This window comes from Diplotaxodon limnothrissa, linkage group LG7 (genome assembly GCF_057381915.1).
Source record: "Diplotaxodon limnothrissa isolate DT_005_m linkage group LG7, D_limnothrissa_male_GT1.1, whole genome shotgun sequence".
Lineage (NCBI taxonomy): Eukaryota > Metazoa > Chordata > Actinopteri > Cichliformes > Cichlidae > Diplotaxodon > Diplotaxodon limnothrissa.
The window spans coordinates 26,953,384-26,978,412 of record NC_140602.1 but is presented as its reverse complement, the minus strand read 5'-3'; the positions used below and the strand labels follow the sequence as shown (position 1 = coordinate 26,978,412).

The 25,029-nt window shown below is 37.5% G+C and overlaps 1 protein-coding gene across 2 annotated transcripts in view; it reads right to left on the bottom strand.

The window, feature by feature from the left end:
- Positions 1 to 396: 396 nt before the first annotated feature.
- LOC146628393 (anoctamin-1-like) overlaps positions 397 to 25,029 on the bottom strand; it is a 42,846-nt gene continuing 18,213 nt past the window's right edge. For both annotated transcript variants that reach the window (XM_085359502.1, XM_085359503.1), the window contains exons 10-24: positions 24,453 to 24,587; positions 21,359 to 21,519; positions 20,559 to 20,641; positions 18,737 to 18,811; positions 17,375 to 17,443; positions 17,092 to 17,293; positions 12,207 to 12,318; positions 12,013 to 12,070; positions 10,613 to 10,713; positions 9,882 to 10,024; positions 6,197 to 6,349; positions 5,994 to 6,046; positions 3,609 to 3,793; positions 2,261 to 2,366; positions 397 to 1,054 (exon numbers count right to left, since the gene is read on the bottom strand). In XM_085359502.1, the coding sequence (XP_085215628.1) occupies positions 803 to 1,054; positions 2,261 to 2,366; positions 3,609 to 3,793; positions 5,994 to 6,046; positions 6,197 to 6,349; positions 9,882 to 10,024; positions 10,613 to 10,713; positions 12,013 to 12,070; positions 12,207 to 12,318; positions 17,092 to 17,293; positions 17,375 to 17,443; positions 18,737 to 18,811; positions 20,559 to 20,641; positions 21,359 to 21,519; positions 24,453 to 24,587 (1,888 nt within the window). In that variant the 3' untranslated portion in view covers positions 397 to 802. The remainder of the gene's footprint in view (positions 1,055 to 2,260; positions 2,367 to 3,608; positions 3,794 to 5,993; positions 6,047 to 6,196; positions 6,350 to 9,881; positions 10,025 to 10,612; positions 10,714 to 12,012; positions 12,071 to 12,206; positions 12,319 to 17,091; positions 17,294 to 17,374; positions 17,444 to 18,736; positions 18,812 to 20,558; positions 20,642 to 21,358; positions 21,520 to 24,452; positions 24,588 to 25,029) is intronic.

Sequence of the window (25,029 nt, the reverse complement as noted above, 5' to 3'; positions counted from 1 at the left end):
CACAGCGCAAACTCCCAGTATCCGCCCCCTTCTCAATTCCTCGCATTTTCTATTCTCTTGCTTTTAGAAAACGTTACTGGATATGGTTTTTTGACTCAAGTATAGGATACCAGGTTTTTGGAATTTTAAAAATATTTTTCCCAGTTTCAGTCAAACAAATCCTATTCAGTTTTTTGGTTGCAGACCTGTGTTATTCAAGGAGAATTTAATAAAAAAAAAATTCTGATTTAAATTTTGTTCCATACAGCGAATTAAAAATGTTTATTTTCTAACAGCAGGTTGTAAATTTTGATTAGTCACAGTTTAATGAAGTTTCTATATTGATTTCTTTGAATTCACATTTTCTGATTGTAATGTGTATGCTGGTAAAAAAAAATTATGCACACAATTTGTCATCATTTTTGTGCGTATTCTAACATTTGTGAGTATTTAAAGGATTATATAAAAAATTTCAGCTGTAATGCATGTAAGAATGAATACACTTTTACATTTTGATTTACAAAGTCATTAATTTGAGTACACAATCAGACATTCTTAAGCACATAAATACATTTGAGGGTGCACACATGGAGTGACAGAGTTTCACAGCTCAACAAAAACATGCAACATATTTGGCCACAGATTTAATTTTCTCACATCTCTTTGGCCAACTGCTGTCCCAGTCATTGGAATGTTAAGAATATTAAGAAAACATACAATTTACATACAATTTAGTCTGTCCTGAGAGAGAACTAATAGCAAGCTTCGACATGCTAACAACAATTAAACTAATAGCTACTAGCCATAGCTGCTAGCATGGCTGTTAGAAGCTTTTGGTGCTGTTGGTATGCCGTCGGGAGCGTGGGGGCGCCACTTTGCTGTTGTTGTTGTGTTTGCTGCAGTTTTCCTTTCCATCTGTTGAAGTGCTGCTGTCAATGATATAGCTCTTGCCCTGCTCTTCTTTCATGAACAGCTCTACCAATAAAATCTTCTCCTTGTGGATCTGCAGGCTGATATCTTTTGGGATGTCTGGGATTAGCCAGTCAACAATGTCATTCATGAGCATCACAACGTTCTGTCAGAAATAAATGAAAGAAATGGGACAACTCAGCAATTTTTCTTCTGGTAAAAACAAAAAAATAATCTCAGAACTTCCACAGTCTGAATCCCCAACATCCCGTAGGTCACATGCTTTTATGTTTTTCTAAAAATTTCAACCGTTTGGCATATATAGTTCATTTTAAATCAATTCAGTTCAATTTTATTTATATTGTGCCAAATTACAACAGCACCAAGGCACTTTATAGTGTAAGATAAGAATCCTACTATAATAAAGAGAAAAACCCAGCAATCAGACAACTCCCAGGAAGGAAAAACTATCTTTTAACAGGAAGAAACCTCTGGCAGAACCAGGCTCAGGGAGCAGCAGCCATCTTTCAAAACCCGTGAGGGTGAGGGAAAGAAAAGAGAGCAGAGTGAGATAGGACAAAAGGTTTATATGGTTTTGGCCTTGACTAACCATACTAAAATTCCTTATACACTATATGGACAAACATATTAACTGGAGCGTTCCAAAGCTCCTCTGGCACTAACACAAAGACAAAACTGTGCACCAGGAGATTCAGTAAGTTTCCATGGCTGAGCAACTCCTGTGGGTGTAATGTGTTGGTGTCTTAGTACTTTTGTCTATCTAGTGTTTGATATTCAACTGTGCAACAAGTAGAGAGCGGCTGCAGACCTCCACTGTTGTAACATGTCCATGTATCTGCATACCAAGTGATTAAATAAGAACATTTGTGCCAGACGCTGCAGGAGAGCAGTTACAGACTCCACCAGAAAGTGGGCTTTTATTTCAACTCAAGGACAAAAAAAAGTATCAATTTTTGGAAAATGGAAAACTGCAGAAGACCTTCAGTAGAGGTTTATCATTAGGGATTTATAGGAGGGCAGCACAGTGGTACAGGAGGTATCAGTCACCTCACAACAATCAGGTTCCTGTATGTTCTCCCTGTCTCCTTGAACTGCCAGTTTGAGTAGACATGACCTTACTTTTCAGCTACAAGTAAGTTCCTGTCCATGGACTATGTGATCAGTTTCTGAATTTCTGGTTGTTCTACTCAACTGTGGTGATTTATGTTGGCTGCTATAATGAAATGTAGGTTGTTCTGACCAGACCCCACGTCAGAATCATAGTTCAGCACCTCTCTTTAAAAGGTATGTGATAATTCAATAAAATAAATTCATAAGAACATTACTAGTAATTGCTTTATGTATTACCTACCTGGAAAACAATAACAAAAGCCAGACGGACAGCCAGCACTGCCCAGAATTCCTTGGATAGCTCATATGGTGTGTTTGACCAAGGTGGTTCTCTGTAGTCTTTATACCTTAGTGACAAAAAACAGGTATCACATTTGGTCACAATTTAACACTCAATTTTGAGAAGAAATTTCTGGCAAAACCAGGCCAGTACATATAATCTAAATGATTAGATAGGGATAATTTAGAAGTAGTGCAATCTCCCAGATGTTCCCCTCAACATGTGTTTAACAAACCAGAAACTCCCTGACAGTGTTACGTTCCAGCAAGGCCTGCTGTGATTTTGACCCTCTATCGGTGTGTCTCCTGCCATAGGTGCCACCCTTTTTGTATGGCTGTCTGTACACAGCAATTAAGCTAGCCAGAGAAAGAAAGAATAATCCAACATTTTTTTTCCAAGTCCATTAGCGTTAGCATTGTCAGCACAGTTCTATACCACCTATATTATTTCTTATATACTTATTGCTTTTCTGTGTCATGAAAGTGTCTTTTTTAACTTGCTAAATCACCATGGTAACTTCTGCTGGACACACAAACTTATCTCAAACTTAACATTTTGGTATTTGAATTCCGCTTGCTGTCTTTGTATATAGTTTTGGTTGCATGTTTCTATGGTTTACACTTCCAGTGCCAGCTTTGTATCCTTGGTCTCTGTTAAGCGTCAGTCCTTAGTGTTTCCTTGCTTTTCTTTCCTCTTTCTGTGCCGACAGCTTTGTCACCAGATTCTTTTTCGTTTTAGTAATATGGTAAATGGACTTGTTATATAGCACTTTTCCAGTCTAGTTTAGCAATTAAAGTGCATTTTACTAAAAGCCTCATACACACACATTTATTTGATGATGATTTTCTCTAAGGCTAAGTGCCTTATCTAACATTCACATACACTCACATTGGATGCATTGAGGCTCAGTACCTTGTCTGGGGATGCTTCAGCATGCAGACAAGAGGAGTAATTGCAATGGATTGAAAAGCTTGTGCAAGGATTACAGAATGGCACATCTCTGGGCTTAAGAGTTTATTTATTGAAATAAATAAAGACTAAAATAGCTTCCTTCATTGTAAAGCACTGTACTCATTTGCATTTAATTTAGAAGTCATTGCCAACAATGACTCGATTAATAACCTGACTGCTGGAGGCACTGATTCACAAATGATTTAAAAATCATCTAAAATCACTGATTTGCTTTTTACTCACAAATAGGTTTTTAAAGAAGCATAACAATAACTAAACTTTTTGAAATACCTATTTCAAAAAGTTTTTACATTTATTGAAATGTTATGACAGTTGTAACCTGAGAATAATTTCCTACCTGCATATTACAACAGGGTAGCCAAAGTGTGATGGATCCATGGGTTCTTTGCCATCCTGGAAGTGGCTGACATTAAAAGAAGACAGTGTATGGTTGACAAATCCATGCATGGAGCCATCAGGACTGTACATGTACTGGTAAACCATCCGAGGGATGAAGTCTGACGTGAAGGAGATAACGAATGCCTGGAGCAGGGACAGAGGTTCGGACATTAGAGAGAGAGAAAAGAAGTGTGGCAAATGGAAACAAATATGAACTATGTGAACTGTAACTACACACAGGTTTAAGTATACAACCAACTGGAATGTTGTAGCTGAAATACCAGCCATACTGCTTTATTTCTTTATTTAAAGAGATAAAAGTAATGTTTCCTTTTGAGTATGCACTTGGCATCGAGCAAAACATAGCTTTATCTTTTGATAGGGCGAAAACTCCATTAAGCTGGAAATGCAGAAAGACGGGCCAAAAAGAATAAAAAACACAATCTACAAAAGAGATAAGATGATATAAGCACCATATAGCCAGCACGTGAGTGAATATTAGTTTGATTTTATGAACTATACACATTAATCAAATCTGAGAACATTTCTTATCTGATCCTCCCAGAACTAAGTGATTGTTTTAAAATAATACCTAACACTTATCTATTGAAACCAAATTTTTACATTCATACGATGAAAACTGAGTTACAAGCCCTCATACGGTAAAATGGTTGACTTTTAAGTCAATTTTTTAAAATAGTTTTTAAGCCCTCATACTGTAACTTCATAACTAGGCAGATAAAATCATTTTTCATGAATGAAAAACACATGCAAAATTCCAGGTGTCACAATTTCTAAAACTCTAAAGCAAAAATTTTCATTTAATTTTTCATTTCTTTTCTAAACAATTTTTTACTATGACCAAATTTGAGCATCAATATCAACATCTCTATATCCCATCATCATATTTCTTTGTTCTGTTGGAGCTGAGTGCTGCAGAGTGTGAGGAACCTGACATCCCTATGCCTTATGAAAAGGCTAAATATTTTGAAAAAAATGGGCATAGAGGTAAAATATGGGATCTTGGTGCCAAAGATGAGCACAGAAACATTTTGAATCTGCAACTATTAACTCATTAAAACATAAGGAGCTCGTGGTCCACCTACATATTACACCTACAGGAGATGACCACTGAAACCAATGCCATTAAGGTCCCAGCACATAGTTTGTGTGCAGATGTTAATGTCAGAGGAGGTTTGGATCTCTGCAGCTACTAAATCAGATGAGTGTTTGCAACTGTTATTCACTGTGCACCTCAGCAATCAGCAAACAACTCTGCAGCACTGGTACTTAGATATCACTTTTCTACTCACCTGAGCACTAAAAGTAGTCAATCAATCCCACATTCACCAGCTCTCTCTCTCTCTCTCTCTCTCTCTCACACTCACACACACGCGCACGCTGAAGTAGGCAACCAGGGGTTCAACACCCCTGGTTGCAAGACAGCTGAAGGCAAAAGAGAGTCTAACCCAGGGGTGGGCAACTCCAGGTCTCAAGGGCTGGTGTCCTGCAGGTTTTAGATGTCCTTGATCCAACACAGCTGATTCAAATGGCTAAATTAGCTCCTCAACATGTCCTGAAGTTCTCCAGAGGCCTGGTAACAAACTAATCATGTGATTCAGGTGTGTTGACCCAGGGTGTTATTTAAAACCTGCAGGACACCGGCCCTCGAGGCCTGGAGTTGCCCACCCCTGGTCCAACCTCTTACTAGTAAACTAATCAAGTGTCCTATGTGTGAATGTTTGCATAATCCGTCCATGGAAGGAAACGTGTTTCATGGTGCGTTTGCTGGCAGCATAGTAAGAGTTGTGGTTCTAATAATAAATACGTTCTTTGTTGTGCAGTTTGTTTTTTGCAGGCTGGAGGATAATGGTCACTTTTGTTATCTTTGCAGAGTTAGCATCTGGGCTACCTTGCTTTGCAGCTCCTTGTTACTTTTTATTTGAATTGCTTATGTGGTATTATGTGATATTTAGCTAATGTAAAGTTGAGTTCTTTTTGCATGTAGTATTATTATTATTATTATTATTATTATTGTTATTAAAGGAAGTATGTTCAGGCCCTGGGTAAACTACATAAGTATGGGTACAGTTAAGGTGATGTCAGGTTACAGGAAGTGACTGAAGGAGCTTTTTTATGTAATTGTTTCACAATATATATCAAGTTTCTTACTCACCATATTTGAGGAATATGTGTGGGCCCTTTTTCCTCTTTCTAAATTTTTGTTATGTATACAATTTGTTTATGGACATGAACTTAGACAAAGTTTTTTACATTAGTTTTAACACCAACACGATCGTGCATGTAGCATGTCAAAAGAATTAAACCAGCAGACATTACTTACGTTAATGATGACAGCAACCTTTGCTACCCCTCTCAGTATGTTGTACCATATTCCTGTACAATGAGAATATGTGTCAGCTAATGTTTTCAGGTATAAGATTTCTCTTCTTATAATTAAACAAATATTATTTTCTCTTGTTATTGTGATCCTTCCTGAATAACATGCATTTTTAAACATGCCACAGTGTTTTAAATATAACCCACCGATGTCTTTAGCTCTTGCTGCCACTGGTCTTCGCAGCTCCGTCACAAATTTCTTGGCATCAAGTCGTATTTCAATGATGTTGTTGAGCAGAGCAAAGAGTGGAGCCAGCGGGAAGGATGCCACAAACAATGTAACAAAACCAAACTGGATGACTGGACAAAGGAGCAAAGCAAAAAATCAGTACCAACATATCCCTTTACCTGTGCAAATATAAATGTACTGAAAACATATTATAGACACACAATTAAATTTTTTTGTCTACTATCTCTACATAAACAAAACTGCATTGAATTAGAATATAGATTAACATGGAAATCCTCAAAACCTTGAAACCACAATAAGAATCAGTATAATCTCACAACTGATCCTTTAGTCGTGATTTAGACTTTTGAATGACACGCGGCCATCAGTGTTTATAGAAAATTATCTTTGCACACAAGAAAACAGACTTGTGTTTTGCTTTGTTCATATCTGTTTTAAATATTTTTATTACTTTTTCAACAACATTCAAAGGTAGTTTCCCATAATATGCTGTTGTAATAGAAACCCTTTTCCCCCACCCTCACCTCCCGCTCTGCTCTCTTCCGACCAAAGAAAAAAAAAAAAAACAAGCTCAAATGAAATATATATACAATTGTACCATATGTGGCATTTATACATAATTCAAGAGAAAAAGAAAAAAAAAAGGGAAAGAAGAAAATATAATCAATAGGAACAAACAAAAATAGCATGCACAATGCTAACAATTTCCTCCTACTCCACTCTCCTACATAAGTTGTTCTATATTTACTACTTTTAAAAAATGTTTAAATGGCTTCCAAATTTCATCAAAATATATTAACTTATTTTTCAGAAAGTACGTAATCCTTTCCATTTCCATACACTGTGTCAAGGAGTTTATCCAAGCGCCAATAGCAGGAGGAACTGATGTTTTCCAATTTATTGCAATCATACGTTTTGCCTGTAATGTACAGTAATCCATAAACTTAATTTGATAGGTTGTTAATTTAATATTTTTAGGATACACTTGTAGTAGCATCATTTCTACGTCTAAAGTGATCTTTTTATTTAAAATTTGGTTTATTTTGTTCATCACCTCCTGCCAAAAGGCACAAACAATTCTACATTCCCATATACAATGAAAAAATGTTCCACGGGCTTCTCCACATTTAAAACATGTATCTGGTATTCTATTATTATATTTATTCAGTTTCACCGGTGTTACATATGTTTGCATAATCCAATTGTATTGTAATAATTTTAAATTACTATTAATCGATTGTTTTTGTGCTTTTAAGCAAATTAACTTCCATGTCTCCTCAGAAATATTGATATTTAGGTCCTTTCTCCAAGCTTCCAACTTAGAAACTGATGTTTCTGAAGAGGCAGAAACAATCCAATTATAAAATGTTGAAATTAAGCCTTTATTACCACCTTTTTTCACCATAAACTCCTCTAGCTTACTTAATTGGGGAAAATTAAGGGATTTATTTTGCATAGATGAAATAAAACTTCTAATTTGTAAATACTTAAAAAAGTGTTTGAAATTTTGAGACTAAATCCTCAAATGAGACCATTACTCCATCACAAAACAGATCACCCACTTTCTTAACACCTTTTACTGCCCAATCCTGAAACCCTGCATCCAACTTTCCTGGTACAAATAAGGCATTTCCCCAGATGGGGCTAAACTGAGAGAGATTGTTCTTAATATTCATCATTTCTTTTATTGTAAACCAGACTTCAATCATGTTTTGAACTATAGGATTATTTGTTTCTTTCTTTAACTGTTTGGATTTCGCAGAATATAAGTACAAATTTAATGGCATTTTAAGAGCATTTGCTTCCATCCCCACCCATGACGGGGTATTTTGGGATGAAAAATAAAATCTTATTGTCCTTAATTGAATAGCCAAATAGTACCAGTAAAAGTTGGGGCATTTCAACCCCCCTGTATCAAAGGGAAGGTACAACAAAGACAAACGAATACGTGGCTGCTTCTTGTTCCAGATAAACTCTCTGATTAGTGATGTTAATTTAGTAAATAATCCAGCAGGAGGAGCCAGTGGGACATTTTGAAACATATACAACAGTCTAGGTAATACATTCATTTTAATAACGCTTATCCTTCCAATAATAGATAGTGGTAGACTTATCCAACGCTCCAAATCTTTGGAAATTTTCTGTAGTATTATATTATAGTTAAGTACCACCACATCTTTTAATGAAGGAACTATTTTAATACCTAGATAGATGAATTCAGAGTTAACAGTAAAGCCAGATATATTCTGACTTACATTTTGAATGTACCCTTGATTAAGTAACATTAATGACGATTTTGTTACATTAACTTTATACCCTGAGAAAACCCCAAACTGATCTAATAAATCCTTTACAGCGGGCACAGAATTTTTTAATTGCTTTAAAAATATTATGATATCATCAGCAAATAAAGCAATTCTATGTTCCTTTCTACCAATCCTAACACCTTGTATTTGTCTGCTGTTTCTAACAGCTATTGCCAAAGGTTCAATAGCTAAAAGAAATAAGAGTGGAGATAAAGGTGAACCCTGCGGGCACCCTCTTTTAATATCAAATTGTTCAGAGATTATCTCATTTGTCTTAACCTGAGCCACAGAATGACAATGTAATAGCTTGATCCAATGCAGAAATACGTTTCCAAACCCAAATCTAACAATGACATCAAAAAGATATGACCGTTCAATTCTATCAAAAGCCTTCTCCGCGTCAAGCGAGAGAATGGCTGTATCGTCCTGCTCACTTTGATTATGAAGAATGTTTAAAACTCGTCTTACATTATGAAAACCCTGTCTATGTTTAACAAATCCATTTTGATCATCCCCTATAATAACTGGAAGAATACTTTCTAATCTTTTAGCAAAAATTTTACAAATAATTTTAGTGTCTGTATTGATTAAGCTTATAGGGCGCATATTTTCACACTTATTATTTAGTTTTCCAGGTTTAGGAAGCAGTATTATCAGAGACTTCCTTAATGAGTCAGTAAGATTGCCATTATTAAAACATTCTATATACATATCTAAGAGGGGCTGTGCTAATTTATCTTTAAAATATTTGTAAAGGTCAATTGGCAATCCATCTGGACCAGCTGTTTTGCCAGCATTTAAGGAGTTTATTGCATCTATAATTTCATGTATACTAATTTGCCTATCAACATTTACTTTGTCTTTTTCTAAAATTTTTGGTATTTCAAGTTTATCTAGAAATAAAGATTGCATTCTAGTTACATTATTGAGTTCAGAGTTATATAGCGTTTCATAAAATCTTTTAAATGCATTATTTATCTCTAATGGGTCTACTATAGTATTACCATTTGAATTTTCTAATTTTGTAATTGCCCTTTCAGATTCCATCTTTTTTATACGCCATGCCAGGAGTTTGCTGGGTTTTTCACCTTGGTCATAGAATTGTTGCTTTAATCTCAATAAATTAACAGCTGCTTTTTCACTTGTCATTTCATTATATTGCGTTCTCAATAGTAATAGTTCTTTTACAATATACTCATTGTTTTGACCTGATTGAAAGCTAATCTCTTCTAACTTTTTTATTCTTACTTCCAGATATTTTATCCTTTGATTTCTTTGTTCATATCTAGTATTTAAGAACCAAAGTGGTGAAGGATATTTAGTGTGTAGTACTGACTCATTTCCATATATTCAGGAGTTAATCCACCAAATGGCTCCAGAAAATGGTCGGTTTCATATCTCGTCAACTTCTTCTGTCTCTCTTCTTCCTGAAAAGCTCCTTGCTTTGACCGAATGTATCGAATCAGTTTCTTCAGTTTGCTGAAAGACATGTGCACATATGAATACACAAATGCATATAGACGCACGCATATATGAACAATAATGGCCACAGATCACTCTAATGGCATGTCGGTGCTGTACTTTTGGAAGTAATAAGTTGTGTTCAATCATTTAATGTATAAGTAATAACTTGGACTACAGATGAGTTGTTTGATGGTTTGATGATCCTTCTCTACAGCTACAGTCAAACGGAGTGTGTTTTTTGTGTTGCCACAGGCTGTCAATGCTAACCTCAGCCTTGGGTGTTATACGGTTTACTCAAATTGGCATTGTGGCTTCTGCTTTTTCTAGCTGAATTATGATGCCAGTGATTACATTTGAACAGAAAAAAGTTACATTATCTCCTCACTACATAACAGTGTTTGATATGCATATCAAAAGTTGTTATTACTAAATGTCAATATGTAGGAGTGTGCACAGAATTCAAGAGAGTGGAATTCAGATAAGTCTTTTTTTAAGTACTTCCTGAATATCGAGGAGTGATTATAGAAAGAAGATCTCGTGCAATTACACTACAACAATGTGATGTGCAAGAGCAACAAACCAATATGAAGTGATCCTACTTACGGTATTCCAATCTCAAAAAGGTTGTTCTGGATAAGTTGCTTTCCCAACATGGTGATACTCAGCTGGATACACAGCTCCATCAGACAGCCTCCATGAGCACACTGTAAAACAATCCCACACTAAAGTCAACCACAGAAAAGAAGGAATTTTTAAAAGTACACCTAAAACAAAATGACAGTATTCCCCGTTCTTGTTGCAAAGACAGCAACAACTGCACTTTTTTTACTGACTGTGTGGATATCTGGGCAAAAAGATGACCTGACACAGTATGCAAACACGACCTCTCTTGTCAAGACGACACAACAGCACTTGCACTCTTGCCATCACCACTTTCTACAAAGGCACTTTAGAGAGTGTCCTGACCAGCAACATCTCACTCTGGTATGGCAGCAACATTTCTTTAGACCTTAAACACCTTCAGAGAATGGCACACTAGGAGAAATGTAAATATTTTTATTATAACACAACAGTGTGCAGAGCAGAATGACTTGCTCTACCTTGGGTCATGTAATCACAGGAAGGTTGGTTTGATCCCTGCCTCCTGTAGTCCACCCGAGTCCATAAGTTGAAATATCTTTGGGGAAGTTGCCCCAGTGTATCTATTAGAGTGTGTGATAAATACTGGAATGCCAATTTATTAATAATGTTGCACCAACTTCATTTTCTAAGTGACTTGGTCAAAACTAAGCAGATCTGATGAGGAAATGAGTAGTGTGTAAGTGCAGATTTTACACTTGCATTTTTCTCTGGAAATAGCATTGTAATTCAGAAAAAGTGAGAGGAAGATGACTGATGATAACTAACATGTTTGTGATATAAAGGTGAATCTCCAGTTAGAAAGTAAAGCAGGCTGAATGTGGTCTTTAAGATTGTGTTAGTGCTTCTCTGGATAGTTCACATGATGTGCAGGAGTACATTATTATTATTATTATTACACACACACACACACACACACACACACACACACACACACACACACACACACACACACACAATCGTGCATACTCATTCAATCGTATAACCAATTCAGAGTCAACAATTGTGATTTTCTCTGAGGCAAGACTGAAATACTGATCTAATATTATGCATTATATGTAATATTATATTGTCCCCTGGTGTTAATAAAGTATTCTGATTCTGACTCTGGTGAAGTCGTTTAGCTTAGGGCAACAATCTCTTTACCAGAAAATAGAAAGAACAAGCTGTTCAATAAAAATGTCATTATACTTCTAGGATGTGACTTAAAAATGTGTTTAGTATGAAAACTGGGAGAAAGTGCAGTAAAATAAAATGTATTTATTTTGTTTAAATTATCTTCAGAACAATTATACTCCAAGTCCAGTCTGAAATTATTATGACAGCTTTTGTTTGAGGTTAATTTGTAAAAACACAAGGCTTACCTCTTCCATTCTGTAAGAGTCAAACACATATAGGTAGCTGCCTGGCCTGCCTACAAGTCTAAAATGAAAATGAATGGAAAACTGTTTAAAGTGTGAAGTATCAAATATTGAACTTTGTGCATAAACAGTAACTGATAAAATGAAAAAAAAGAAAAAAAGAAAAACCAAAAACAATAAATTATGAGATTACTAACCTTCCCCTGAAGAAAGCAATGTAGATGATTGGGGCAAATGCATTAACAAACTTGAGAATGAAGGTCTTGAAGATGAGTCTCTCCTCAAAACTCTTGTCAGTTTTAGGAGCCTCTATAAGGGAGCAGAAAAATTATTATTATTATTTTCTTTTTCTTTTTGACAGTTACTTCTAAACACTGGAACAAAATAAAACAACAACATGTCTCAAAACAGTTGAGATGGGGCCATGTTCACCACTGTGTGGCATCCCCTCTTCTTTTAAAACATCTTTCATTTCTAAACATGTGGGAGGAGATCAGTTGCTGCTCCTTTGGGAGAGGAATGTTGTTTCATTCTTGTCTGATCAACAAGATCAGGCTTTAAACAGTCCTGAAATGTTTTTATTTGTTGAAAGGTCAAGGCAGCCCAGTTCCCAGACTCTTCTATTACAAAGCCATGCTTTTGAATGGAGTGCTGATTAAAAAAAAGTCACATGCTTTCTATCCTCTTAAGTCAGGAGGCTGCAGCATTTTTCAAGAATAATTTCAAATTTAGATTCATATGACCACAAAGTAGTTTCCCACGTTGTCTCATCTCCAAACCATGGAGATGAGTGACCAAGGGGGTGTAGACAACTCCTGTGTAAGTAAGCACCCAATCATGTGCGGTCTCATCTCCAAACCATGGAGATGAGTGACCAAGGGGGTGTAGACAACTCCTGTGTAAGTAAGCACCCAATCATGTGCGGTCCCAGGCCTATACCGAGTCCGTGCAGAGGAGGCCAGCCACCCCACCTGGGGCCAGCACCTGTCACCACAAGCCCCCTAAGCCCCACATCTCAAAACGGTAAGGCAGCACCCGCCCCAACCACCCACTACCACAAAACAGGAGCTGAAAATCAGTCTAGATTCTAGCTACCCTTTAAACCCAGATGTTCCTTTAACTAAACTTTTAGAGTGGTCATTATCAGTACTTATTGTTTCATGTTTTGCAAAAACATGATGCTAGCTATGTCCCAATTCATAGGCACATCATTCGGATGACCCGGCCTTCACGGTCTACGTGGGCCGGGTCCTCCGAAGGATGGGACATACCTGGTGATTCACAGTTTAGCCATAACATTAGCATTTAGATGAGGGTTTCTACCATTTCATTTTAGCTCTGTGCTTGCATGTGTTTGGGATTCTACATAACTGATTACTGGATATGGTAAATTACCAGTTCGCAGCTGCTTTTTAAGGTTGCACACAAGTGATTTGTTGCCTTAGCAGTGACGTGGAAAACCTTTCAGATGAGGAGGGCATTGATAGCTGAGATTTGACTCATACTTTCTCTCCTTCCCTCTGAGGTGACAAAGGCATAGAGGCTTCTGCTTTTCAAATGCCTTATTTTTCATATTTGGCCATTCATGACATTATTAATGAGAATACTGTGTTTTGGTAGAGCAGGTCATCTACAAATCGGTAGGTTGGTGGTTTGATCTCTAGCTTCTCCAGTCCGCATATCCTTGGGCAAGATACTAACTCCAAGTTGCTCTCTGATGCATCCATCAGAGATGAATGTGTGTGATCATTAGAAAAAAGTTCTTGTATGGGTGTAATGGGTGAGTGAGGCATGCTGCATAAACCGCTCAGAGTGCTCCAGGAGAGCAGAAAAGTGCTATATAACAATCAGTCCATTTACCATGCATAAGAGATAACTAATAGGGAAGCCCATTGGAGGGCTACACACATAATCACAGAACTGGAGATACATCAACTAACTACTATTCTTTTGCCATTCTAGCTGGATAGCTTGTGTTTTTGTTTTACTCTCAATAGACCAGACCCAACTGATATTCATACACTGGTATGAACATAGTAATAAACATTTATGTTTACATTTCATATAAAAAGGCTTTCCAATGGTATAAGAATTAATGTGAAGACAAAGAAATAATTGACCAGACACAAATGTCCTTACTGTATTTGTGCTTTAGTTAACAGCCTGTTTTATAATAATAATAATAATAATAATAATAATAATAATAATAATAAATTTTATTTATGAGCGCCTTTCAAGTCACCCAAGGACACTTTACAATAGGATAAAACACTTAGTAAAACAATAGCAGAATAAGAACAATAAAATAAAAGCACAAGATAAAATGAACAAACAGTGGATTCAAAGTGAATATGCAGATTTGAACAGATGAGTTTTGAGTTGGGATTTAAACTGGGGGAGAGAACCAATATTTCTTATTTCAGGGGGCAGAGAGTTCCACAGCCTGGGAGCAGAGCAGCTGAAAGCTCTGCTTCCTATGGTGGTGAGGCGGAAGGAAGGTACAGTAAGCTGGATAGAAGAAGAAGAACGAAGTGAACGGGCAGAACAAGTGGTGGTTAACAGGTCAGAAAGGTAAGGAGGAGCGAGGTTATGAATGGCCTTGAGGGTGAGCAGAAGAAGTTTGAAAATTATCCGGAATTTCACAGGGAGCCAGTGAAGTAGGGCAGGGATAGCTCAATAGGTAGAGTGGTGGCCCCATGATCGGAAGGTCGGGGGTTCGATTCCCCTGAACAGCTACCCTGAGGTACCCCTGAGCAAGGTACCGTCCCTACACACTGCTCCCCGGGCGCCCAGTGGCTGCCCACTGCTTCACTGAGTGAATGGGTTAAATGCAGAGAGGGATTTTCCCCACGGGGACCAATAAAGTACACTTTCTTTCTTTCTTCTAAGTTCCTGAAGAACAGGGGTGATGTGCTGGTAGGAGGGGGTTCTGGTGATAATGCGAGCAGCAGAGTTCTGAACCAGTTGAAGCTTATGGAGGGATTTTTGGGGGAGACCATGCAGAAGAGAATTGCAGTAGTCAATACGGGAGGTAACAAGACTATGTACAAGAATGGACGTAGACTGGGTGGAAAGAGAAGGAAGCAATCTGTTAATGTTACGTAGATGGAAGTAGGCAGAATGGGTGAGATTATTGATGTGAGATTTATAGGAAAGTGAACTGTCTAGGATGACACCAAGGCTCTTAACCTGAGGAGAAGGGAAAACTGTGGAGTTATCGATGGTGAGTGAGAAATGGTTTGCCTTCAAAAGGTTGGATTTGGTGCCAATAAGGAGGATCTCAGTTTTATCCTCATTGAGCTTTAGAAAATTAGAGGTAAATCAGGATTTTAACTCGGATAGACATTCTGTAAGGGAAGAAGGTGGGAGGGAGGAATCAGGTTTGCAAGAGAGATATAACTGGGTGTCATCAGCAAAACAGTGAAACTGAAGATCAAATTTGCGGAAGATGGTACCTAGAGGGAGGATGTATATTATAAAGAGAAGAGGGCCTAAAACTGAGCCTTGGGGTACACCAGAGGTGACGGGGAATAGACGAGAGCGGAATGATCTTAGTTGAATAAACTGGGAGCGGTCGAGGAGATATGATTGAAACCAGACGAGGGGTGTGTCAGAGATGCCGAGAGAGGAAAGTCTGCTTAGAAGGACAGAGTGAGAAATGGTGTCAAAGGCTGAGCTCAGATCTAAAAGGACGAGAATGGTGAGAAGACCAGAGTCAGCTCCGATTAGAAGCTCGTTAGTGACTTTAAGTAGAGCAGTTTCGGTACTGTGACATGAGCGAAAACCAGATTGAAATCTCTCGTAGATGTTATTATTAACCAGGTGTAAATGAAGTTGAGCTGCAACCACTTTTTCGAGTATCTTAGAAATGAAGGGTAGATTGGAAATCGGACGGAGGTTGTTAAAGTTGTTAGGATCTAAAGAAGGTTTTTTCAGTATAGGAGTGACTAGAGCAGTCTTGAATAAGGAGGGAACGATATCGGTGGTGAGAGAAGAGTGAATGATAGCAGAAATGAGTGGGAGTAAAGAAGAGAGGCAGGATTTCACAAGCCCCGTGGGCATGGGGTCAAGATGACATGTGGCAGGCTTTGATTTACATATTAACTCGGAAATATCAGATAAATCAGGAAGATGAAAAGTGGAAAACGGCTCAAAAAGGAGAAGAGGTTCTGGAGAGGGCGTAGACACAACATTTGATCTGAGTTGCTGGTGGATGTTATTGATTTTCGTAGTCCAGAACAGCATCAAGGAGTTGCAGGTTTCAGAGGAATAGAAGTGCGGTGGTAAAGCGTTGGGGGGTTGAATTAGTTTGTTGAAAACTGAAAACAGAGTCCTAGCATTACCCTCATAAGAACTGATAATACCAGAGTAGAAGCTTTGTTTGGCCTTGTTAATGGAGTCTTTATACTGAAGTACGTGGTATTTATAGATTTCTGAATCAACAGTTAAACCAGATTTCTTATATTTACGCTCTAGCTGCCGAGCTTTGGCCTTCAGAGCTCGGAGGTCAGAGGTAAACCAGGGAGCAGAGCGAGCGAAGGAAACAGAGTGGGTTTTTACAGGAGCCAGAGAATCAAGGACAGACAATGTTATAATATAACAACAAATCATCAGGAGTAGAATAGAAGTCCGGAATCTGAACATTGTCCAAACTGGTAGTGAGAATGTCCATATCAATGTTCTTGATGTTGCGGAACGAGATGAGACGGGTTGGCTTGGTAGAAGAGCAGCAGAGAGTGAGGTTAAATGAAAGGAGGAAGTGGTCAGTTATGGGGATTTCAGTAGCAGAAAGATTCGAGGGAGTAAGACCAGAACAGCAGACCAAGTCCATGGTGTGTCCTTTAGAGTGAGTGGGAAAGTTGATAAATTGTTTAAATTCAGAGCCTTCGAGACAGGAGGAAAAGTCTCTGGTGAGCAGAAGGTCATTATTGTCCATGTGAATGTTGAAATCTCCCACCAAGATCACATTTGGGGAGAGAGATGAAAGATGGGTTAGTAGATTAGCAAAGTCACTGAGGAAGACAGGGTTAGGTTTGGGGGGGCGGTATACAGTAGCTATGATAGGTTTTATACAAAACTTACCTAATACAGTAAGCCATCGTGCCACAGCTCCATATACCTCATCCAGTATAAGGATGACCACAAGGTTGATGATGGCTGCAGTGGTTTTAACTGTCAGCTGCACATGGTTCCTTGTGATCAGACTGGAACTCATATGAAGAGCAGCTTTGGTGGAGATGCGGTAGAGGATCACACCAAACACAATGGCAAATGTAACACCAATCTGAAGGAGTAAAAGGGTTTTTCACCTTTAAACATAACATCAGTGATGTACAGTATATGCAGAGAATAAGATTTTTCCTACCATTAACAACATCATGACGATGTTAGTCATGTAGGCAGGCAGACGGTCCTGAAATGTAAGCTTTTCTATCTGAAACAAGTAAATAATAAAACAGTAAAAAAAATTAACTCAGGTCAAACATGACATGTAATGTCACCACAGTCATACTTTTAAATGTATTAAAATCAACACAACATATTAAGAAAGCATAAAAGACAAAGAGAAAGTTCCAAAAAAAGAAATCAACAGCCTGGTACAAGGAATGCACTATCCAGCTCAACAATACCAACGGGCCTGAAATAAGGATGCTGACTTTAATCACTGACAGGCCAGGCCAGCAGGAGGCCTCCGTTAAAGGGACGCCACTTGATGCCAAGATCAATTGATTCCCAGAAATCTGTTACCTCCAAGCCACAAGCTCCTTACAGGTGACGATAGCTCAGTCACCTGTCGAGAGTTCCTTAAGCTCATTGACAGAACTCTGGGCAGTACGCATCCTGTTGTGTTTCAATAAACATTCTAAAGTTGCCAGTGTCTGTGGTAGCCTGCTTCTTGAGTCTGATATGAACCAAAACATGTCAAACAAAATATAATCAGAAACCAACTTTCACTTTTAGAGGTGTTGATTCTCTGAGAGCAAAACTAAAAAACTAAATGAAAGATCAAGGAAACTGATTCAGAGCGATTTCACATGAATGGCAAACAAATGCTTGGACTATTAGGGAGCTGTTAGCTCAAGGCTCTTATTATACTTTAGGAATACAAGTAAGGCCACAGTCTAAGAGTAAAGTGTTCTGTTATATAGTAAGATACTATTACATTAGCTAGAGGCAGCTGTGACTCAGATAGCAGAGGGGCAAATCCTTGGCTTACTCCAGTCTGCATGTTGAACTCGCCTTAGGCAAGATATTGAACCCTGAGTTGCCCCCAGTGCACCCATCTTAGTGTGTGTGATTGTTAGGCAAGGCAAACAGAATAGAAGGTATGCACACTCATAAATATTGGTGCTAAATATGTTGTAAATGTGCAGTCTTAGTTCTGTGCACAAAGCAAATATAACTGCTTTTCATAATGTTTTGAAAAGATTGTTGGTGATAAAATGTTTTCCTGTGGGCTGTGCAATAAACAGTGGCACAAAAAAGCATTAGATTACACAATGCAAACATACAAATACATGGCAAAGTGTCAGCTCTTGCAAGATGTTTAAAAGCATTTGCAAAAGCAAATGTAGGTATATTGACATAAGACACCCTTTTTATGCACAAACTAAAGCACTCGGCAAAACAGTTTTAAAGTAAAATACAACTAGAATACTCAATAACCTTATGATACACACAGCTTTGATAATAAAAGATTTTCATGGACAGCATAGAGTGTGTTTACCTTGTCCTGGGACTTTTGACGTTTCCTTAGAGACTTTTGCATTACTTTGAATTCGTACTCAGCCCTGGGGTGATCCTATGATGACACACACAAAAAATGATAAACAGTGGCAGTGATTCATACTAACCAAACTAAAATAGATGTTGAAGAGACAAGTCTAACCAAAAACAGTATCAAAAAAGTATAACATCAATATAATTTCAAAAAAGTGTCTTTTCCCTTAATCTTTGAATTCAGGTGTTTTGGTTCCTATTGCCACAGGTGCATAAAAATCAATCTGATTGTCCTCCCAACCTCTGGTGGTTGTTTTCTCTGAAGATGTTGGAGAAAACAGCCACCTATAAGAAAGATGATGCTAATGTAGGGACAGTTATTCTTTAAGATACTAAGTCACTCTATGGGCTTGGAATACAAGAAGTCTTTTCTGAAAAATAATGTTTTTGGCTGTTTTCTCCAACAGCTTCAGAGAAAACAACCACCAGAGGTTGGGAGAAAACAACTGTGGAGTCCAGCCACAATCATCATTTAATTAAAACATTTTTAATACTAAAAATATGTTTTCTTACTTTTCAGTAAGTCAAATAACTGACATCCGTAAGACAGTGAAGTGAAAAATCACAGTTAGAGTAAAAGTGAATAGAAGAGCAAAGATGTGAGCTGAAAGGAAATGACCACAGTGCAGTTTAAAGGGGAAACATTATCACAATGTACAGACTCAGCATTTATAAACTGTGTCTAATGGAACCTGGGAGTGGAGGGTCTCACAATTACTAATAATTGTGGTTAAACATGTTATAACTATCAAACTAACCTAAATACGAGACAAATTTAAAAGCTGGCTACATACTTTTTTGCCTGTTTCCAAGTGTGATGATCTTACTCATTGTTTGGTAGTTTGTTTGCTGTTAAACTGGACAGAACTATCTTTTTAGGGTGTCTGTATAAGGTGATAAAATTAACATTTTATTTTGCCCAAGCTCTTTTCTGATATGATTTTCTTTCATCTATCCCAGGATCCATTCAGCTCAACAGTTAGAGAAAAAAAGCAATGAAGTTGCCAAAGGGACACTGATATAAAACAAGCATTCTGGGATCCATCTCTCTTCATTTATTGTTTAAAGATTTGTGTCAGAAAGCACTCAAACAAGCACAATCGTGAAATCAGGATTTCACAGTTATGAACCAATCAGTCAAATCATGTGTGCATTTTGTCCTGTAAACAAAATGTTAGTCAATGGTCATAATTTTATAAATGTCATTTTTTTTTCAATAAATCATCTTTGGACTGTACATGGTATTAAGAATATATATAAACTGTGCAGATCGCAGCAGCAGCAGAAAGGTTATGAAAAGTAAAGAGACAAGATAATAGTAATAAAATAATATGAATTTTCACCAAACCTTGAGAGCTTCCTGTGAAAAACAAATTCAGAGAAACAACATTTAAGTAAAGTGAAAAATGGGTCAATATGTTTTCAGTCTGTATGACAGTAAACTGAGAGAGGGTACTGTTTTTTTCATAATCACACTGAATAGTGAAGTCTATTCATGCTCAATGTGACTGAACATGAATGGACAACAAAAATAAAAATAAACACAAAAACGTTCTTAAATGGAAAAGTCTGATTTCCTTAAATATTATTATGAATATGAAAATATGAATAGAATATGAATATTTGTCACAAAAGACAACATTTCTAGTTTGGCGACCTGGGTTCTCTTCATAGTATTGTATATATAGCAGATCTTTTATTTATTATGTGGGCCTTGGGTCTCTGCCTTTTATCCTTTCACACAGAAAAGCAGTTGTGTTATTACTCACTTCCTCATCCTCGAACCCTGTAAGGTCCCATTCATAGTTGAGTCTCATCTGCCTCCTTTTCCAATGCTCCATGAACATGGCAGCTTTAAACGAGAGGTAAGAAAATATGCAGAAGCAACCAGACATCAAAATGTGCATGTTTCAAATATAAAATCTGGAAATTACACAGAACAAGAACGATTGGTGGTAAGCACAGCAGACGCAGGTAAAGCAACAAGTGGGCTGGGTAAATAAGGCCTCACATAGAGAGATCAACAACCACTCGTGCTTTACAGCCAATCCTGGAATGACTAATTCCTTCACATGTGTGTCTTTGGACTGTGGGAGGGAACCAGAGTCCCTGAAAATCTGGAAAACCTTTTGCTGTGAGGTGACAGTGCTAGCCAATAAAAACTGTTCCACCTGCATGAGACAATTCAATTTCTTTTATAAAACATCTCCCAGAAAAGTGATCAACAAACAGAAGAAGGGCTATCAATAATCAAATCTGAGTGCAACAAGCTAAGGGACTCCAGACTAACTCGGGGAAGGCTGATGTCGTTACTTTCTCACATATGCACAGGTAGATTTGGGTAACCTTTTCCCTTTAATAAATGAAATCATCATTTAATTAGTGCATTTTATATTTACTCTGGTTGCCTTTTTTTGCCATTTGTTTGATGCTTTAAAAAACAAGTGTGACAAAACAGCAAAAGAAAAAGCAATCAGGGAGAGGCGTATACTTTTTAACAGCACGTTATAAAGCGGACACACATACTCTACTTTTGTTTTTTTGAATGACCTTCTCTATCTTCACTCACCCCAGAGAGCCATGAATATAGAGAAGAAAACTGTGGCAGGATTGTCAAACAGATGACTTGCCCGGGCAGTCCCACAGGCGGTGCTAAGTTTCCAGTAGCTGCATACTCTGTCACACAGTGGACACATGGTGATGTTGTTCCTTGGATGACAAATCTCCATGCTAGAATTAACAGAAAGGCACATGCAGAGTTGTATTTTTGTTTTTATCACTGTTTAGATTATGTAAAATACATGATTATAACCCACCACTACTTTGCTAATGCAACCCTCACACTATCTTTAGGCTAATCTCAAATCACACAAAAATTTAATTTGTTATGGCAACTGAATAACAAGAGTACAGCAGGAATACTGACAGGCAGTACAAAGAGACAACATATTTCTCCCATGCAGGCTTCTCTTCATTTTAAGTTAAATCCAGAATCAAACTAAATCTTTCTCGTCACATATGAGATATTAAATAATCAGGCCCCATCTTATCCTAACAACCTCTGATTACCACTCCAACACAGCACTTCACTCTGTTTTTTTACTTTTCGTTTTGATGGGGGGGCTCAGAAAAGTATTAACACGTGTCTTGCATCTGCAGGTGATTTTGTTTCTGTGTATATGTGTGTATACTGTATGCAGATTTGTGAAGTTACACCTGTGAGCTGTATAATATCCAAAAGGCCAACAAAATGCACCACGATGAAACCCAGAAACCAAACATTTAACAAAAGGGTGAATACACAAGCATAGACAAGGACAGGAGGATGGTAAATGATGCTGTGAGGACACCTCCACCCCCAGAATCACCCAAATCACCATAGGTCAAACAGCAGAGCCCTTCACTCTCAGACTCCTGACTTACTTGTGGTTCCTACAGTTTCTAGAAGTAGAATAGGAGGCAGAGCCTTCAGCTTTCAGGCTCCTGTCCTGTGGAACCAGCTCCCAGATCAGCCCCACTTATCCCCTTTATACTCCCTGTGCATTGTTATTCGACTAGATCATTTTATTAAATTTCGTCTTCTCTCTCTATAGTTTATACTTTTTTTCTTTTCTCATCCTCCACACTCCCAAAAAAGTAGCGGAAGATCGCTGCTGTTTCTTGAGTCTGACTCCTCTCTTGTTGAAAGTGAGTTTTTCCTTTCCACTATTACCGAGAGCTGCTCATAGGGGACTCATCAGGTTACTGGGGGTTTCTCTCTCATATAAACTGAAATACACTTTTTTCACATGGTCTTCCTGGATTAAATCTCTTTCTTGAGTATTTTCACTTTTTATAAACAGTGTATCTGATACATTCATATTACATAGTGGATTTCTCCAATTTTGTTTTGCTCTTAGTGATGTGACTGTAATAGTATGACAATATATACACTGGGATATGATGTTTGGCATGTTTACACACAAAAAACAGGACATACCTGATAAAATGGGATGCTCATGTCCATTTAAATCAGCGATTACCTCACAGCCATCAGTCACAGGGCTGACTTTGGTAGCAAATGTCGAAGTATGTGAAGTATTTTTGTTATCATAATGATTGTAACTATTCTGGTTTTTTCTTTTTTGAGATTTGCAGCTGTTATTAGCTCAATTTTCCTAAAACAGATTCCCATTAGGCACTGATGAATAGATGGGTCATCTGGTTTGTGTTACAGTCTGTTTGCTTTCTGTTAGGATTCTGACACTTACAGTGAGTGGCATTTGTCTCCACTGGATAGAAATTTGCACTGCCAGCATGTCATAATATCCTGTGGATGATAAAAAGCAGGTGGAGAAAGGAAAGGAGGCCCTCATTTCTGTAGTAATTCATCAAACCTTTACAGTTCTCTCCTGCTTGTTGTACTTTCACTTCCTCTTTCCATTTTTTGATTTCCATCCGCTTTAAGTCCTACACTGTTAAATAGTTTTTTACTGCTAACTTTCTTTACTTAGCCTCTGTGTTAAATTTACAATAGTGTATTCTTAGTGTTTTGTTGTGGAAAACAATCACAAACCGTTTAGAAGAGGGGTTGGGTGGGAATGAAAGAGTAACGTTTTCAGACTTTTTGGCATCATCACTCTATTACGTACCTACAATATCAATAGTGTGCAGTTACATATTGTAAAATGATCCGAGCAAGGCAAAAATATGGTAAGTGGCACTAGATATCAACACAACACAAAAGGTGTGCATTAAACTCTATTAATAATAAGTTGAAACTGAACTGATGACCTGTATCTCCAGTATTTGGTGCAAATAGCACATGGAAACCACACCACACCACAATAGACCGAGTGAAACAACAAAAACCAAACAATGTGCATATGTAAAACTTTGAGTTTGTTATTTATAGTTTTAAATATGGATGAGTTATATTTCAATTCACTTCAGTTTGATTTTATTTATAGTTTGCCACATCACAGCAGCAGTTGCCTCAAGGTGCTTTATACTTAAAGGTGAAGACCCAACAAATATACACTGAAAAAAACCCAACAAACACATGAGCTCTGTGACCAGCAGGTGACAGCGTGAAGGAAAAACTTCCTTTTAACAGAAAGAAACCTCCGACGGAGCCAGGCTCAGGCAGGAGCCGCCATCTGCAGCAACCCGATTCTCTGTAGTCTTCAATACAAAACGATTGTCTTTTATGAACTTTTTTTTTACTTGAAGTAATCACACAATCTGATTGCATGATCAAAGATAACAACCTACCTTATGTCCTTAACATTTTTCACTGGCAACAAATAAAGCTTTGTTTTCAAAGTACACCCCAGCTATAACACAGATTGTTACACTGAGTCTAAAAACCAAAAATATTCCATTTTTATAACACTATTGTTCAGGTGGATGTTTATGATGTGTATGTTTTGAAGAGGGAGGCGAATAATCATGTTGAGATTATGATCACAACTATGTGATAATAACACATATGTTAAATAAATTAAATAAATAATGTTAAATCTTTTTCCTGCAGTGCTACCCTGTAGCTTTCCAGCTGTAACTTTTGTCACCTGTCAAACAACTGAAATTGTGTTCATTTGTCTTTAAATGTGTACATCTCTGAGGTGATTATAGTTAGAACCACATAGAACTGGAATTTTTGCACATGCATTTTTGTTTACCTTGGAATGTTGTCATCAACTGTGGCACATCCATACAAAAAGACAATGACCCCCACTAGTGAGGCAGGAATCAGCATCTGGGTATACAGGCCTAGCCAAGCAAAGTACAGCCCAATCTTCTCACCAAAATACTTCCTAAACACCCGGGGAAACAGATAAAAAATCATTTTTATTACACAAATCGAAACTGTAGTATATATTGTTTTTCCCTTATTTACCACTATCTGCACAGACACAAAGGAACTTGTGAATTGTTTCCTGCATACTCTAACAATATATCTATAATAAGTATACATCTATATTCTAGCTCATTAATATGGTTGATCCAGAAGTATAGGTTGTGGTAAGCAGGAGGCGGCTTATTGTGGAGGTGGATGATGGCCATGTAATGTTGTCAGATGCAATATGTGGATATTTGAGCAGTTATAGTAATTAATATAGTGCTTTATCCTACACGTTTTATCAAACTCACATTCAGCCAGTTTAGAATCACCAATTAATCTTATATGTATGAGGGAGGAAGCAGGAGTAGAAGGAGAAAGTCTCGAGTTAGAAAGCCCAGGGTGTATATGTGACT